The following is a 19,575-nucleotide window of genomic DNA, read 5'->3' as shown; positions in this document are numbered from 1 at the left end:
TGGTTTTTTTTCCCTACCTCAACAAAATTTTGCTCAGCCACGCTGCCAAAACATCAATTTAATTTCTCCATCCTTTCCAAAAGATATCATAATAAAACTGCCCACAACCAACAGACTGCAAAGGAATACCGATATGGACTAAACCTTGTGCACACGGCTTGGCCAGAATTTTAGTGTGACATTGTAGCTTAATTATTTCAAGGCGATGTCTTAGTCAATGTAGCAGATGGTAGACTACGATCATTCTGTTGAAAAATGCTGGTGAAGCCTTTGAATATGTTTTATATATATTATCGAATATGTTTTATATATATTTCATGAACATACAATTTTTTTACTGTAAACTATCACCACACCACAAATAATGACTGTAACAAGAAGATATGGTGTTAGATAGATGGGTTGTAAACTATAGTGTCAAATCAATTAAAAAATGTACTACCGGTGACGACTAGATGCCGTCTTGCTACAGTGGTTAGTAGACCAGTCTAAGAAGATAGTCGTGATAAGCACTTGTTTTTGGTACGCTGCTGGTAGAGTTTTTAAGTTCCGGTGACTCATCCGTCATTAGGGAACAGGAATTCAGTGTAGACTTGATGGTCCTCTCTCGGGATTCACTGCACTACACAAGCGCTTTCTCTGTGTTTTCAAATCTTACAACAAGGGTATCCTTCAAAAAGAAAAATTAAAGCCATCCATTGTAAGGCAAATGGTTCCTGTACTATAATAAATAACTCCTTTCACCTGTCCCCGCCAGTATCATCAGTCTGGTTCACTGGAACAACATTTGATGCCTACGGACCCTGAATGGAGACGTGCTTGTGTTGCTGATGGAAGCTACGAGTGTTCAGCGATTCTCTTTCTTTAAACGGTGGACCTTTGTGAGTTATGGCTGCAGACCCTTTGAAAAGAAGGCAGGAAAGACCTAGCTAGTGATCCTGGCTATAGAGCGCTGCCACATTTTAGCTCCCAGGGTCGCAGATGAGATGTGATGGAAAAACAGAACGTGTTATAATTGCGATTCAAGTCAGTAGCCGGCTTTGCTACGTCTCTCCTTCCTGTAGCCTGCACTCATGCACACTGGCTCACCAAGAGCTTCACTAATTACCTCGAGATGAGCATCCTGGCAATTTGCTTAATTAGAGAGAAACCTCAGTTCTCTCTGATCTTCCTCCATGGGGTCCTCACCTCTCACTGCCAGCTCTTAAGTGGAGACTGTCGTGACCTACGATGTGCCTGTCTACATCATCCAAATGTAGGGGGCAGGGCCAACTAAAATTTTTGACAGGCAGCGAAGATGTTTCTGTTGCAAGTGAAACATGCGTGAGTGATATGGGTGATTAGTCATTTAGCCTGTAGAAGAGAGCCAACCTCATTGGCTGTGATAAGTTGTGATAGGACTGGACCCCTGTTTATACAGTACAGAGTAACTGTGCTGGTGTACGTGATGTGGTTTTGTCATTTAAGTCCTGTTGGTGTGTTTTCATGGGCCACGTTCACCTGATCCCATCAGTTTTTGTTATACTATATTATAATAATATATTCTGGAGACTTAGGCTCCAGTTTTAAGCTATTAATTTGTTTTGTATTCCTTAGCTGCATCTCCAGACTCCAGTAATTTACAGTAACTGGGACTTCCCCTAGCCGACTGCTAACATATGTACAAGAAGCACAGGCCTCATATTGCTCACACATACGCTGAATTAATTTCTGACCAATGTTTTTGTGTCTAATTTCTGGTTTGTATGACTGCTCTGCATTTGAAAATTGATATGTCACACCTTAATTGCCTGTTTTTTTTTAAAGTTTTTTTTTGTGCAAGAGTCCTCTTAGCCGTACAAAATCGAGCCCGTCGTAAGAAAGGTCACATAGATGACAACTAGATTTGAATGAAAAGACTACATTTAATTGGCAAGTGATGGCTGGAATCGGCCAATGGTAGAGCTCATTTACAGTGTAACCTTTCCAGAGACGGCAGGTGGAGCGTCGTTGTTTGGCGTGTTGAAGTTGAAAGCATGGGGCCTGGTGACGGAAGGTTCCTCAGAACTGGACGGTTTACAAGTTTACACGTGCTCACTCGGATCAGAAGGTCACTGCAAGATCAGAAGAGTTGACATCCAGTCTTGCAGCCCACTTATATGGCTTTGTGTCCATTTTATCCTTGAAATGTCTTGAAAAGAGTCTTGAAAAAGGCCCTTCTTGTGGTAGAGAATCCACAAGATAATATTGTAGCTCTTGTTAAAACGTCTTCAAAGCACTGTGGCATGTCAGATAGATTGTTTTTCAAATCCCAGCATCACCATCCAAAAGGAAAACAAACACCACCAAAGGTTCAAAGGGTTAAATTAGCACATTGAATACTGTACACATTTTGTGACTGCTCAAGACCAACTGGACCCAGGTCCTCACCTCATAAATATATATTGAAGTGTCTGTTTCTACAGTCTCTCAGTGCAGTCTCTCCACTGTAATGAACAGTAAGTACAAAAAAAAAACAAGTCATGGGTTCACACTGCAAAACAATCACTATGTTTAACAAATGAGCATCCATTCAGTGATCTCATGTGATTCATAAAAGTGCTGGAGTCGAGTGTCTGTTGTTAATCAGTGTTCAGTGGCCCTCAGAGTAAATCCACACTGACTGGCCATTCGTCCAAGAGAAGGAGGGGGAGGGGGAGGGGGGGGGGGGGGCAAGGCTACCAGTGGTTGTTCTTGGAGAGGTATGCTATAAGGGCCACGGCCACGCCCACATAGATGCCAGTCCCGATGGTGATGGAGAGCACAGCCAGGAAGAGAGCTCGTCTGGAGCTGGAGCTGGCCTGCTGGAAGTCCCCTTTGGTCACCGCCTTGTTGGTCTGTTGGAGAGAGACACGGAACCGGGGCGAAGCCCGTGAGTACACCAAGGTGGGACAGAAAGAGAATCAAAACGCACGCATCGAATATTATTAGAGTGAAAGAGGAGGGAAGAAGATGATGAGGGAGAGAGGAAAAAGAGAAAGAGAGAAAACAGAGGCGAAATTATTAATTGGCCCTCTCCTGCAGCTGACTGACATGGGGATCTGGTGGAGAGTGGCTGCATAAATAATTAGACTGCCATGGTTCTGTTCTCTCCTAAGGGCCTCTAAGCCTTTGAAGCTCAGTAAATGTGGCCAAGATTAAGGACTTTTTCTTTTTCTTTTTTTTGGATGAATTAATTTATGTCTCCTACTGTTCTAAACGTACACCCTGCTGTCATGTTGTTTCTCTTCTCTTCCTCAGTGGCAAATGTCTCCTTTTGACCTGTCCAATATTCCTTTTCTCCCTTTTTCTATTTATGTGATCTATTGCATAACATCAAGTGAATAGCCAGGCTGTCTGCTGCCTGCTGCCTTTTGGGTTACATCTTCACCAAAGCCACCGCCGATCAAACAGGCCACAGCAAGCATAACCCGATGACGCTAATTATCGTACTTGAACTCTAATCTATCAGCCAATCATATTATGAAAAACCTGCTTCATACAAATCTGATTACAGCCGGCAATGGAAGACCAAGATGACAGAAGACACAAGAGGACGCTGAGAAAAAACCTTACGCCCCACAACATCTTTACTCTCAACTGTCTGTTAATTCATAATAAATAAACAAATAAATAAATACATTTATAAATAAATAAATACATAAACACATCATGCATTTGTGCATTCTCCACACGACTGGATAACCACAGAGATATTAGCATTGTGAACGCAATCCCCAATGAAAAACCAGTGTGAAGTGATGCACATACTGGGGTCTCAAAGAGGATGAGGGTCGGTGAATAAAAGCAATTAAAGCACAAGTTAACCCATAATTTAGCATTGCTTTTGCAAGAACATAAGATTAAAAATACTTTATTGATCCCAAAGGATATTTCAGTGTTGCAGTAGTAAACACAAGATCCACATAAATATTAGAAAAGCAATACTTATAGGCGATTGCAAGGACCCTAACAACACCATGGGTTTACAAAACACTTTGTAGGTTACTACATTGTTACAAGTAATAACAGTTGCATTTTATCTACATAGATCATTTTTTTACACATAGTTTCTATTGGCACCAGCTGTCACTCGCTAAGAGCCCAACAAAATCAGAAGGTGAGGCGATGATGTGGTTTTCCTGCCAGTGCTTTGTATCTCTGTCATCCTGAAAACGCAATCTGTTTCACCCAGTGCACCAGTGGATGGAGCGGCAGTCACTGGAGGTGTGAGCGTAGTTGATGAGAACGTGCAGGTTCAGGCCGGGTCTCCGAGCTCCTGCGGCCTGCACGATGGACTTAAACAGTGCGAGTGTGATTTTAGGCTCATGGTGACTACACTGAGGTCGAACAGGCAGTAGAGTTTAGTAGAATCTACTAGACATTCAACATTAATTTTGCTTTGGCATGTAACAAAACTGGTTAAATGACCAGGTGGCTAAGTCTTCAGTCCCTTGATTTGTATAACTGGGTCTTCTGCTCTTTAAATCGATGTATCTTTATTTTTCAGTATCTGGGTGGGCAGAGGCTGTCCTTTGCATTACCGAGGACCTGATTTAATAAAACTCTCAGTGATATTTTCATGATGCAGTGTTTGAAAAGCAAACATACCGCCAGCTCAAAAGCCTTGTTGGTACAATGAGTCCTCCCACACAGACACTCCCCTTGCACGCCTGCAATACAAACCCAGTCAACAAGATTGGTGTAACGCTTTCTGCCAGGGCATAAATTTTAGCCCTCAAACCCTAAGAGGCAAGCCAGCAAGTCGTTATCTCCAGCTCTGTGATCGATTTTCTTTCCTAACATATTGCTTAAACGTTCCTGACTCTTTGGAAACATGACATAATGTACACCAGGACCACCAGGACTGCATGATGGTTTCATAGGCCAGGACAGGAACTGGCAGGAGAAATGAATTTATACACAAACATCACTACCTTTCAGGGATACATCTGTGAAAAATATATATGACTGAAACCTAATCATATGTAGGTATAAAACGAATATAAAACTCAAGAGCAGTGATGGCATAATTTATTTGCCTCATCGTTACCAACCTTAGAGCAGTGCAGCAGACAGGACCTGAGATTCATTCTGAGCTGCACCATTCTGAGGCAAATGTCAAACAGTCTCTACTTTTAACAAAAACTGACAGTGAGTCTTCATTGTAAGCTCAGAGTTGACAGTCTGGAAGATCCAGATAAACAAAAGGAATAATTTCCATGAAGGTGAAAAGGAATTACAACTGTTGTCCTTGTGAAGAGAGAAAGTAGCTATTGCTCTCTGTATAGAGATTTTTTTTCTCATACATTATAGCTATCATTTTCTCCTTTTGCCCTAGAAATGCCCTTGGGGTAAGTTTTTTTCATAACAGTCACTTGGCTTTAAACCAAAGCCCCAACTTTAGCATGGTACGGTGAACACCAAATATGCCTCCTCTAATGAAGGATGTGTACACACACACACACACACACACACACACACACACACACACACACACACACACACACGCACATACACGCACTCACACACACACACACACACACAATGTAACCCTCCTCACCTTCCAAAAAGAAACCCGTAGGTGAGCTAACATACTGTGACAGGAATATTAAAATCAAGCAATAAACCGAACTCATAAGAGCTCTGAAACACACACACACACACACACACACACACACACACACACACACTAAATGTTTTGGAAGTACTGTATACAAAACTACTTGGTTTCACTGATTCAGCTTCATGGTTTGCTGATTTATGGTGACATTTCAGAATATATAAGCACAATGAAGTCTGCATGCCTGTCAAGTAATAGGTCAGCATTGCTATAAATAAAGTGTTCGATACAACAGAACAAATAAGCAAATATGTCAGATGCATTAACGGCACAGAGCTGTAACTACGTCGGTGTGCACAGCCTGTTATGTGGATTGCAACAAAAACATGATGGTTTGTCTCTTCCATATACATGGATGAATGCCTCGGGTAATCTTAGTAGGCTAAGGGTGAGAGTTTAAAATGAATTGAACATTTTTGAAATTCTGAAATTAAGTATAAAAGACCTACATGCCCTTTTCTTAGCATTTGATTAAGCAAACCCTAGCTGCACAATTACAGTATATGAATTGTGTTTTTTCACTTTCAGCTAGTAAAGACTTTTACAAGGCAAACATGATTAACAAAAGTATTTTTCTGCCCAGATAGGACATTTAGCTTTATGTCTTCACATTTTGCTTGCTTAATAATATAAAAATCAAAGCCAACCTAATAACAACTGTGCAGTGGTGATGTTGGAGATACAAGGGAAATATAGATTCAAGTAAACTTGAAAATGGCAAAAATGTATTTCAAGGATCGATCAAGCTGTTGTGTTTCTCTTTGGTACACCTTCAAGACTACGTACAAGTTTGCATGAGATACGATTGAGATACAGAGCACTTGATTGTCAAGAGATACACAAAGAAACACTCACGCATAAAGAAATGTAAATCTGATCTGCTGAGCGAATAAGAACACGAGAGACACCCACGTGCCTGTTCATCTTTACATATACATATTTATATATACATATTTATACATAAGTAACACCTGCTTTTGGTTAAAATGTCCATTCATTGTCCTTGGAACATATTTATTCTCAGCTTATGCCTACGTGGCCCACACATGCTCTACCATGAGCCAAAATATTACATAAAGAGCTTTACTCCATTTGTGTTAGAATGCACTCTATAAGTAACAAATCAGATTATGCTCACAGGCTTAGTGGAAACAGATTGTTGAAGATCAGTTTCAGGACTTTGAAGGAAACAGCATTAGCAAGGGATCTTTCTCCCTAACTGAGTAATTGCTTAGGAATTACTGCAAAGGAATTACTGTGTGCCTCAGTTTCTCAAAAACGAGCAAAGATGAGAAGAAGAAAAATAAAACAAGACTATTTTGGATGTAAACCCTATTACATAGTCCTCGGGAAAAAAATATTAAACACAGCCTTATCAAATCAAGGACTTTCTAAGTAATACATTTCTTTGGATTTCCCAGGTTAGAGTTAGAAACTATGCTGTGTTGATCTCCTAGACAGTTTAGAACTGTGCTGTCACTTGGTTACAATTGGTTTCAACAATCAAAATAAACGCCATTCTTAGACACAGCAGTGATGAAAAGGATATGTTGCAAGTTGTTTACCTCTGACCTCTCTCACAGAATCGATACTGGTCCTTTCATAGAAAAAGTCCTGTCTTCTTCTATGAGTGAATGGGTTTCACAGAATTGCCTGTCTGTTTGCTTCTTGGCCAACCCAGACAAGAGATGAAAACACTGTGCCAGGGCTGAATGCATAAGTCATGTTATTTTAATTCCACTGTACTCTACTCAGGGCACATAGATAATGTACTGCTGAAATGTTTCGATTGTTGAAGTTTGCTTAAAACCCAGAGATAAGGCAAACAATTTAAGGCAGGAAAACAATTTAGGAAGACCAGTTGGCATCGACGTGACAGAATATTAAATCTCACCTGGGATACACACATTTATCAGACATAAAGCAAACATGGAGGTGGGCTATCAAACGCAATGTTGGGATTTGGTACAAGAACTTTTCTACGTCTTTGGTTTGTTGCAAATACTGGTCAGTCAAAAATACTGTAATCCCCAGAGGTTGCACTGAGCTGTTTGGTGGTGCAGAAATAAACAAATCCAAGAGAAAATACAGAGAGAAAGTTGAAGAAAAAACCCAAAACAATTTAGGCTGTAATGGCTCTCTTGAAATCCTATTTTGAGCCAGAACAGCAGGGGATCATAAAGACAGACAGACGTCTCGTGTCACCATGTCCCCCAAAACGAGACGTTTGTGTCTCAACGTGATCAGTTTTCTATGGATTGTTTGATGAAAAAAAGAAGAAACCAGTTTTAAGCCATGTGACCTTTGAAGCTTATGTTGATACATTGAGATCAAGCTGAAAGCTGTGGCCTAAAGTGCCTCTCATTTTGAAGTCTGTTTGAGGTTCCCGCCTTTGACAGCAGGGTTGTTAAGCAACCATAAGGTAGCATTCAACACCTCACTGTCACGTTGTGGGGGGGCCCCCTACCGGTCGCCCCCGGTTACAGCGGCAGCGGTCCTGTTTTTTGTCATGTGATGTTCGTCCTTCAGGTGGGCGGGACCCGTGATCCGTCTCACCTGAGGGTCGTTTGTTCGTCTATATATGTCTTGTCTTTGTACCAGTTGACTGCTGGTTATTATTTCCTTCATTTGGAACAATGCACGGGTTTTTGGTTTGCACACTTTCTATTAAACCATCCTCTTTCCCTGAGACTTGGCGTGATCGCTTCCTTTTTTAGTTGCTCACCCTGCCCGTCACAGAATAACCAGCCACCTTTCGGAAGCCGCCAGTCTCCTTTGCTTTCTCCTTCGTTCGTGGTCATGTCTCGTGGTAAGTGTTTGTCTGCGTGCTGTGTGTTTGTCGTGTATTGTCTGAGAGAGTGTTGAGTCTGTCCCCACTCGTCCCGCCATGTTTAAATGTTGTTTGTGTTAAAACCCGTAAGTCACACGGCGGTGACTAGAGCTGGGGACCGGTAGACTCCGCTCTCGCCCAGCGAAACTACCGGTGCCTCACATTGCGCACGTCCGTTGTTCGTTATCGTCTGTATGTATGTGTGTGTGTGTGTATGTATGTTGTGTTTTGTTTTAATAACGACGCGGACGTGAGCGAGTGTGTGAGTGTGCCGTGGTGTGTGTGTTTCGCTGGTGGTGTTTGTGTGTATGTAGACGGGTCCACCGATGCGTGCTGCGCGCTAGAACGCGTGAGATGCGTCTCTCTGCTCCTTTCGCCTCGCGGTGATATCCCGTGGTGACGGGGGTGAGCGACTGCGAGCCAGAGGGACGCGTCGCTGTGGGCGTGGCGCGCAAGCCGCTCGCGTATAGCTCTCTCTCTCCAAAGATCTACGGATCCCGTGGTGAAAACGGTGAGAGAGAGAGCTGGAGTAGGCGTGTCGCGCTCCGCAGAGCGCACGCATCGGTGGGTCCTGTCCGTTTGTTTGTGTTCTGTCTTTGCGTGTTCGTTTTGTCCTAGAGTGTAGCATGCTTTGTTTTATGTAATTCCTCTCTTGCACCCCTCTTCACTGTGTGTGGGGAGGGGCCCATTTGAGGTCCCGTGCCACTGGAGGTGGCACGGAGGGCATCTTAGGTGCGTGTGTGTTATATGTTGTATCTGTGTTTTTTGTTTTGTTATTCCCCAGAGGGGCCCCCCTAAATATGTTTTTGGGGGGGAGCTATGGGGTTCCTGAGCCACGACATGTGGCTCAGAAGGCACTGCTCCATCAGGAGACCTGACCGGTTGGGAGGGACCCCTGAGCAAAGAGGAGCCCCTTTACCCCTTTGTAGGCGGAGGAAGCCTGGGGTGTAAGGACAGGGTGTCTCCTCATGCCAAGAAGGGGTCCCTTCCCCCCTGTGTAAAAGGGGGGTCAGTGGTCGGAGCAGTGCGCGTTTTGTGTTATGTGGTGTCTGTGTGCGTGTGTGTGTGATGTGTTGCAGGTCGCTCCTGGTGGTGGACTGCGGCACTCCCGGACCTAGTGGGGTCTCCAGGAGGAGACCCCCTCCTTCGAGCTCGGGGTGACCAGCGTGTCCCTGATGCGCACTGCCAGGGCCCTGGTCTCTGGCGCTCCTGGGTTGGGTGGAGGAGTCCACCTTGAGATGAGGGGCCCCGGGAGGGGTTCACTCCCCAGGAGTCTGGGGTGACCCCTAGCGAAAAGGGCAGGGGTCAGCTCCGAGCGAGGAGGTAGGTTCGGGAGGTAGTCAGTAGAAGCCGTGGCCGCACCCCAGTGTGGTGGCCTGCACACATCCACACCTGTGACGTTTGTTGGGCCATGTGCTCCCGGTCCGCGCACAGCGGTGGGGCTTAAGTGGCCTAAGGCCGGTTAGGGCGCGAGGGCCCTGTGACCGACCGGGGCGTGGTTATCGTCTTGTTGACGGCCCAGTCGGTCCAGGGTCCCGCCCAGGAGGTGAGCTAACCTATGTGTTTTATGTTTTCAGCTCCAGGACAGCAGGGAACGGGTCCCTGCCTGGTCTGCGTCCTGCGACGAGGAGCTTTTGTGTTGTGTTTCAGCTCAGGACGGCAGGGAACGGGTCCCTGTCTTGTCCTCGCCCTCCCGCCCCTTTGTTGTGTTTTGTGTGCTGCCGCTGTAAGCCGCACATCCGGAGGGGAGTGCGGCTTTGGTGGGGGGGTCTGTCACGTTGTGGGGGGGCCCCTTACCGGTCGCCCCCGGTTACAGCGGCAGCGGTCCTGTTTTTTGTCATGTGATGTTCGTCCTTCAGGTGGGCGGGACCCGTGATCCGTCTCACCTGAGGGTCGTTTGTTCGTCTATATATGTCTTGTCTTTGTACCAGTTGACTGCTGGTTATTATTTCCTTAATCTGGAACCATGCACGGGTTTTTGGTTTGCACACTTTCTATTAAACCATCCTCTTTCCCTGAGACTTGGTGTGATCGCTTCCTTTTTTAGTTGCTCACCCTGCCCGTCACACTCACATTTTAACAAAAACTCGAGGTCACACAATCTTGATAAGAGTTCACTGTTGAACTCTGAACTATGACACAAAGATTTAACCACAAATTTCAATTTATGTAAATCTGTTTTAATCCGTTGTCTATTTTATTGAGATAACAGATTAAATATATTTTGTGTTCAGTAAAAAGACACTATTAGAATGTGTAAACAGCACCTATCTCTAATAGTAGTTGTAAAACAATTTCATTTTTATGGAAAAAATAAAATTATTAATTGCAATGAAGTATGTCGTTGCGCATAAACACATATCTTGAGAATAAAGAGTAGAAGTCTTCTATACCCTTACTTAATTCTAATTTCCGTACAGCGTGTGACAGTTTTGCTTTTTGGAATAAAAAAACTGTAATGTTTTGGTGGGTGGTTTAACTGAATTAATTTTGATGTGAGACTTTGTAGCGGGGATTTAGGGAGCTAATTTTGTCATGAAACTTCATAGTGGGGGTTTTTGGGCATTCATTTTGGCACGAGACTTTGTTGTGGGGTTTTTGGGAATTGATTTTGGCGTGGGCCTAGTTGCCAGTAGCAGGCTGAGCTAACTTTTTTTTCTCCTTTCAGTTGGAGAATTGCAGAGCTGTAGGTGTTGAGTCGTGATGTGCAGAATGACAAAGAGCAGAGGGAGGGTGAAAGAGAGGAGAGAGAGACTGTAGTGGGTGAAAGAGAGGAGAGAGAGACTGTAGTGGGTGAAAGAGAGGAGAGAGAGACTGTAGTGGGCTGTCAGCTGCTTCCAGCATCAGCATTTAACAAAGAATCAATGTTTGGACAATCAACCAGATGCAAACTTTGGGATACAGTCACAAATGCATACAGTTCTAAATATTCATCTACTTTTAAAGCAGTAGCAGCATCTGCGAAACGACATGAAATGCAATTGACTTGGTACCACGGACAGCGTCACTTCTCCCTTGGTTAGTCTTGTGAGGAAACCTCTCTTCTCTTGGTTAGGTTCTGTAATTTCACACTGGACCTATAGAGTTGCAGGAGGTCCTTGTTGCACAGTAGTGTGCCTCTGAAAAGATGGCACACGCCTCCTCACTTATCGTGCCCTGATGCTGTGATCTATTGCTGTGTGCCATTATTTTCAAAAAATTCATCCTGAAAAAAACTCGTTCCACCAACCCAAGCAGAGCAGAGCCGGCAGAGCAGAGCCGGGTACAACAGACTTTGGCACGGGGTTGGGGGGGGGGGGGAGGTGCCGGGTGGCTGAGCGCTCGTTACCTCGTGAGACAGGTAGAAGGCGGCAATGCCCAGGGGCCAGAAGCAGCACAGCATGGAGAAGACGCTCAAGCCAAGGTGGTCACGCGGGGGCATCATCAGGAAGTTGTCCTCGCTCTCCGAGTCACTGGAATACTCGCTCTGCGGAGAGGCACGTGAAAGGAATCAGAGGTCAGAGTGCGAGCTAGCACCCTCTCTACGCACAAACGAGATGGAGCTATGACCCACGATGTCCGGTATCTACTCTCCTCTTTCTGACGGGTGCACATTCTTTCCCATTCTCAGGTTTTCGAATCGGACGCCATGATGAACGACATGTTCGTGCCTCCCATATTTCAGGATGCTATTTGTGTTATAGCCTGGAAGTATTTCCAATTCAAATCTGATATATTGCTCCTCCAGAACAATGATATAATTTGCCATTCGAATGGCAGTGTCAGCTTAATTGAAAAGTTTGATTTTAGATAAAGGAAAACATAATCTATTCTTGAATATGAGTGTAATCTACTTTGAGAATTATTGTCAGTAAATATCCTAAAAAGGTCTTAGCATAAAGATAACAGCCAGAATCAGCAATGTCAGACGTTTGCGCACACTATTGGAGCACTGAATGGTAATGGCGATGGGTCAATGTACAGACATACAGTAGAGGAAGCATGACACCCAGAGTTATGACAAACCGAGGAAACAAACGTCACGCCTTGTGCCCACAGAGAACGACGACAGATATTTGATTATTTGTGCCACATATTTGCAAACCATGTGCTTTGGTGAGTATCGTTGTATAGCTCATGGATCTGTGAAGGGTTTTGCTCTGCTGTCATAGTGTTCTTTTCCCCTTATTGTGGGTATGCAGAGGGATAGTGTGTTTCTTTTGTCACACATTTGCAACAGCATGGTTCTCTGAATGGTCACAGACACGGGCATACTCCATCACCCTTGCTGGACAATGGTTTATTCTCTCGTGCTCTCTCTCTCTTGTCATGTGACTTTGTTTTGCACTTTCTCCCCCTCTCTCTCTCTTATAAAACGCTCCTTAGCAATGATTCGATGCCTCGTGTATCATGGCAACATAAATCTTTTCATTTTAATAGTCTCTATCCGTTTAAAATGTGTAATGGAAACTCAGTTGCAATATTGTAGGTGTTTGCAAAGATAGCAGGACTGAACACTAGTAACAGTGTGGGAGATTTTACACCCACACACACACACACACACACACACACACACACACACACAAAAGCATAATGGAACATGCATCTGTGAAACAGCAGATCAAAGGCAAACAAATCATGTTTATATTGTTAAAATATAATACATTCATTCCGATTACTTCAGAGTGTAAGTCCCTTAAGCGTGTTACATTTAAAGAATTCCTAAAAAAAGTGTGCAATGCATATTCATGAACAGCAGTGTCAAATGGTCTGCACCCCAAATGAGATAACAGGTAACCACCAATAGCAGCTAATAAAAATATTTAATAATATAATCATAATTAGAATGCTAAGGGAAAAGAGTTTAGTGTAAGTCCAACAATCCAGTCACACAGCTCACTACAATGTATATTTGCTACATTACAGCAACAGGTTTGCAAGGTCATAGTAAATAGTAAATGCTTAAATTAACAGACTGAACAATTGTCTTTCCTGACAACTACTTTTGGACTGATTCATACAATGCAAATTCCTAAGTCCAGAACAAAGACATTTATTCCTAATATGGAGCCTTTTCCCAACAAAGGAATGTTGATGTGATCAGTTCGGGTCTATGCACGTGAACGGCCCCCCTAAATTAGAACAAGGGTGATTTCCTAACTAAGGTCTAGCAACATTCTCTGAACACCCTCTGCATACGTTCTCTGATCTCTCGTTTCTAAGTGGAGTGACATGACAGAAAGGGGAGGAGTCCAAATCACCTGAATATGTGCAGCCACATAATTGGTCGAGTGCTCTATTAATTTGATGCTAAAATGAGTTTCAAAATACAGGTTTATCAAAAGGTCAGAACACATCCTGAACGGTTAAGATAATTGGAGGGTGAAGGAGGTATTTCAGTGCAGGGATGGATAATGGATGTCTTCCCCAACACAGCTCCATCAAGGGAGGCTTCATGATGCCACACTCTTGGCTCATGAAAATGACGATGGAACCTGCTACATTATTCACTTAAAGGTACTGAATAAGTTTTTGAATAATATTCATGTTGTAATGAGATTTACATTTGTTGAAAGAACAATTATTTCTGCACATTAGTGGTTTATTATTATTATTATTATTATTATTATTATTATTATGAATATTATCATAGGAAGCATTTAACAAGAGAACCAATTACAATGTGTAGTCTTAAGTGTTCATGAGGCAACGATGATTCAGCATCAGAAATACATACTTCTGTATTTTTACATGGCTAATTCTAAACAGTACCTGCCTAAAATGGGCAGTCATGGCCTGGCGGTTAGGGAACTGGTCTTGTGACTGGAGGGTCGTGGGTTTGATTCCCAGACCTGAGGCCATGACTGAGGTTCCCCTGAGCAAGGCCCTCAACCCTCAATTGCTCACTTGTATATATTAAAAAAATGAGATAAAAATGTAAGTCGCTCTGGATAAGGGCGTCTGCCAAATGCCGTAAAATGTAAAGCAGTTGTGTACTGCCTTTAGTTCTCCAAAGGGTATTCAATTCAACTTTATTGTCATTATATAAAGCAGAGTTGTACAGTATAACAAAACGCTTCTTCAAAGGGTACAGTGTGCGGTTAGATTTTACTTGAAGGATTCAATGAAAAATGTGTAGCCCTAGCTTTTATTTCCAAAATATTTAAGAATTCTTATGTAAACATTTGTCGATAGTGTATGTCAATATACTGTATATGCATTATATTATTAAAATTCACCACCAAAAGTTTCAGCTACCCTGCCATCACACTGTGTAGCTGTGTAAACGCCATTATTAGAGGTTTTAAAGGGACAAAACACAAAACACACTAACATCTGTTAATTATGCCACACTATAAAGTAAAGAAGCAACAACTTGTTATTTTTGTCTTGCAGTATTTCAGCACTGCATAGTTATTTTATGACCTTAAAATCAATGTAAAATTGATGTGTTCAATACAGTTAGTTAGCTATTATGACCCAAGAAATTACGAGAATTATTATGCTTCAGCTTGTGTGCTCTAAAATCTTTCATGAAGCAAATATTATTTATGCTGTTTTGGCAATTTAAGGTCATTGACTGGTGGTTTGTCCTTCACCATGTTAGGAGATGATCATCCAAGACGTCCAGATAAACGTCTAGTGGGGACTTGAAGACAAAAGGGTGAATGACACTGATGACTGTTAAATATCTGTCTACAGTGGAACTGGTTCCCTGACAGGGACCCTTAAATAAATACTGGATACACAGAGAATCATTTTCCAGTGAGCTTCACATAAATGTTCTCTTGCTGTTTTTCGGGCATCATTTCAAGGTTTCTTAGAGGTTGTTTGGTTTAAACGAAACGACCACTGACTAGGCCGCCCAACACATCTGCACGCTCTCCTCCTGTCCCAACATTATGGTCGCATCGCAGGGATCCGCACAACTGCCGGGCCGCCTCAGAACAGGTGGTGGAGCCTGTCGGGCCGCAGCAGGAGCCCCGGGCCGTTCACACAGCCACCCCACTCACACCTCCCCTCTCTGCCTTCCAACAAGCACTTCCCCCCACCGAATACACACCTCACACACCACACATGCCTCCCATGCCACACACACACACACACACACACACACACACACACACACACACACACTCACACACACACACACACACAAACACACACACACTCACAGCCAGTCATGTGGAACAAACTTGAGAAACGCGCTCCATATGACTTGATAGTGTGAAATGAATAACAATAAACTACAATTCTTTTTTTTTTAAACACAACAAATAGGATAAATAGCATTAAAAGCACTAATAATAGTGAGGCTTTGAAAAACATATGTACTGCAACCACAAGAATACTTGGTATTGGCACATTCTACAAATGAGAAATGTCCTAATCTTACCTCCAGTTCTTGAAATTCGTCATCTTCATCCACATCATAGGAGAGGGTGTGAATCTTGGCGTCCTCCATAGACAGGTCCAGGAACTTGCTGTCGGCGAACATGATCCCATCTTTAGTGGCAGCGGAGGTAGAGGAGGCAGGAGCCATGTCCTCGATGAAGGTGGTCTCACAGCAGTCCCCGCCCTCCCCCCACGCTCTCAGCGGACCCTCCGGGTACAGGATGAGGTTAGGTCTGAAGAAGGAGTCCATCGACTGTGGGAGAGCACTGGGGTTGAGCAACTGGGGGTGGTGCCCCCCAACACAAGACCCACCGCTGTCCCGGCCCACCTGTTGGGGCGAGAGGTTGACTGCCATGTGGCCCTGATAGTGCGGGGCGGAATAAACCGGCATTAAGCCGTCCTTGGTCTCCACCATTACACCGTGAGTGTTGATCAAACCGTTGCGTTGGTAATGCTCATGGCCCGGGTCTCCCGCTGTCGAAGGCTTCCGCTGACCGGGAGGGTCTTTCTCCTCTCCTGCCCACGGTCCTGCCCTGAACCCAGTATCCATTCTGACCTAGAGGATGCTGTTGATGGCCTGCCTCATGAGTGATGTTGACGAGACTTGAGGTGGAACCATTGCCCAGTTCTCTCCTATAAGGGTTAGAAATGAATGTGATGTCATATATTTCCATCTCCTTGTTTGCTCACAGAGGTTTCATAGCTGCTCATATCTAATCACAAAACACTGCCAAAACACAAAACACAAAACACCCCAGTCCAGGGTGGGCTACATCCCCACATACATCTTCCACTTTGAGACTGCTATTTATGAAAACTAGGTCCTTATCAAAGGAATGGGGTTAACCCTATAGCAAGCTCAAATATCTAAGTTTCAACTTTTCACAATCCCTGAGTAATGGGAGCCACTATATATTATATTATATTATATTATATATATAATATATACTATATTTTTTTATCATTTATATCTACATGCATATACTTTTTAAAATAGCTTTAACATATTCTCACCGGTTACAAAGATCTGATTGATGACTGCATCATAATTATTATATTTCATTAATGGAAGATTGCTACACAAATGCATAAGTATGCTAATGATTTAGAATCACATGCATTATATGAGTTACTGGGTTTCTGTGAAGCATATCATGGCAGGTTTAGCACATCCCACTTGTTGTAATACCACGCACACTCAACAGATGGTGGCCCAAATCCAGATTAATGAGACATTTTCCACATGCCTTTAAAGAAAAACATTTAAAAGAAAAACTAGAATCTAAGTCATCAAAGCGACCGTGATCCGTGTTTAATATTTAATAGGCAACCTTTTTAAAATAAGATCAATGAACCCTCAAAAATATTGCAATTAATGTCCTGTCCCCAGGTGGTCTCAAAGGTGCCTGACATCTCTCTACCATTTCCTGTTTAGAATTCTTCTAAGGAATTGTTTCCCCAGTACGTAAACGCTATAGCTACCCAGACAACACTGTCATGCACCCGAGAGCCATTGATTCTGCCCTTAACATCAGCACATTTTTAAAGCCACATGATGAAGCAACCCAAGAATTTACACACACGTTTCTGCGAAGATCAGCAGGAAAACTCTGTGTCCAAGATGAGAGACGGTCATTGCTGAGGCCCCTAATGTATAATGCACATACACCTTATTATTAATGCACTCCACTGTAAAAATGCGCTTCCAAATCTATAGGTTTGAAAAGCTGCACTTTCATTTCATCTTTCTGGTGCTGATGGATTTTGCATAGGGCCACATCACAAAGGACTCTAATATTTTAACACTAATCTAGAGCATGAAGCCTAATTTGTTCTCACGTCCTGCTAAACAAGTGAACAGACAACATGTTTCTTCTTCAGGTCTGTGTACCCAATTAGATGCTTAGTTACTATTAGGAAATTAAAACGTTTGGAAACTGGATCACAGTGTAATGGCAACCAACTTCCAACTTCATGTACTACAAAGCAGTTTTTTTACGTGTTGGGAAGGGAGATAAAACTATCAAGTAAAACCAATAGGTCCCACGAAATAAGACTTTCAATGTTCAATGTTCGATTGCATGTAAGGCTTGGTAAAAATTGTAGATTTACAAAAATGTCACATTGTGTAAATGAATGTAAACACCAACACTGCTCATTGGCCGCAACTACATAAATTAATTAAAAATAATTGCCCATTGGAACAAGCATGAGGAGCCTCGTCAAAAGTGCTAGATCATAATTCAATATGACACTGAAAACGAATATCTGCAGGAATCATTGGCGCTTATGTCAGGTGTGTTGAATCTCCATCAGTATTGCTTTTACTGAGTGGGAATGTCCACACAGGCTTATTGTCATGGTCTGTCATTCAAGACAGGGGACCAGATTCTTTAATTATTTGCAGTGGTTGTCGCCTTTATCTTAAAATATCCCCATCACACTATTATTTGGAAGGCTAACTCTCTCGCAGTTCTCTCCTTAACCGTAAGAGGCTGTGATGATACAACAGCGTGTGTGATTAATGTTGGAATGCTAAAAATCTAAAATTAATTAATTATTTATTAACCAAAAACAAGCGCCAATGCCTACAAAAAACCCCAGTCCATTTTAATCTAAACTTTAGGTAATTTCAATGGTACATTCAGCCGTTGAAACACTCAGCTTCTTGAATTGTGTTGCTGTCTTTTTAGTTAAGCCCAGAATATATGTCAAATATAAGAAAGATAAAGCAAACAATTTATTGGCAGCATTGCGATAGATGCTACGAGAAGTCAGGAAAACATCATTTTTGGCGCTACCACAGGAACTGTCCATGGTACCGCACTACATCGTTCCAAGAATAAAAAGAGAAACAGAAATTAGGTAATCAGTCAAGACCTTCGCCGACAGACCGTGGTAGTCTACAGGCCAGTGGAGCAAAATGTATAAAACAGCTAATGCTACCAATTTATACAAAACCAACAAGAAAACAAAAATACTAATCCAATGATTTTACTCATTTGCTTCGAACAAATCTAAAGGGCTACGCGAGGCTAGAATGCATTTATGTGGCATTGGTGCAATCATTCATTTGCTGTACAAGTTCGTGATCTGACTGGTAAGAGATCCACTTACCTTTGGAGCTGAACGCATAGTCTATGAACCCCGTAGAATTTACGTTAAAACAGCTGCTCTATTGCACGGAAATATTGGTGGCTTATATCCTTCCAAATGCGAATTCTAGAGGTCTTAAAAAGTCCAAAGTGTCCGACTTGCTGTCGGTATCTTCAAAAAGTCGTTTACCAAAGTGAGGGTTGAAAATCATCCAGATAACAACGACTCGCCTTTCGTGCGGAAACGGTGTAGAGGATGTTGCATTTTAACACTCGTTTTTAGAGTACGGTTGAACCCATGCACACCTACTGCATTTCTCGGACGTCTCGTGTGTGTCGGAGCTCCGTACGCTAATGTACGTGACTTGAACGTATCTGCCTTGTTTATAGCAGCGCGCCCACTTTCTCTCGCGCTCTTACGGAATAACAGACAGTGGGACGCGCGTGCCAGATATTCTTCAGGTTTACGTGAACAGAAGTAAATGCCATATCGTTACGTTACAGGCAGCGTAGCCTACTGAAATCTGAACAGAATCAGGCCTGTTTTTTTTTCAGAGTTAACCCTATGTAGTCTATTCCCTGTTTTCAAATGCCTAGTTAAAAGATGTAAAAACCGATGTGTATGTCAACAGTTCAAGTAATACTAGTAGTTAATC

General features: G+C 42.9%; 1 protein-coding gene across 1 annotated transcript; it reads right to left on the bottom strand.

Moving 5' to 3' along the window:
- Window positions 1-1,884: 1,884 nt before the first annotated feature.
- Window positions 1,885-19,452, bottom strand: syndig1 (synapse differentiation inducing 1). Its single transcript, XM_076975540.1, has 4 exons — window positions 18,942-19,452; window positions 15,826-16,457; window positions 11,779-11,916; window positions 1,885-2,855 (listed from the first exon to the last, which is right to left on the bottom strand). Exons 2-4 carry the CDS (start codon window positions 16,372-16,374, stop codon window positions 2,697-2,699), a joined length of 846 nt encoding a protein of 281 aa, XP_076831655.1. The 5' UTR covers window positions 16,375-16,457; window positions 18,942-19,452; the 3' UTR covers window positions 1,885-2,696.
- Between the last annotated feature and the right edge of the window lie 123 nt (window positions 19,453-19,575).

This window comes from Brachyhypopomus gauderio, chromosome 15 (genome assembly GCF_052324685.1).
Source record: "Brachyhypopomus gauderio isolate BG-103 chromosome 15, BGAUD_0.2, whole genome shotgun sequence".
In the NCBI taxonomy this organism is placed as follows: domain Eukaryota; kingdom Metazoa; phylum Chordata; class Actinopteri; order Gymnotiformes; family Hypopomidae; genus Brachyhypopomus; species Brachyhypopomus gauderio.
The sequence above is the reverse complement of the archived record's forward strand: the minus strand, read 5'-3'. Positions and strand labels throughout refer to the sequence as shown.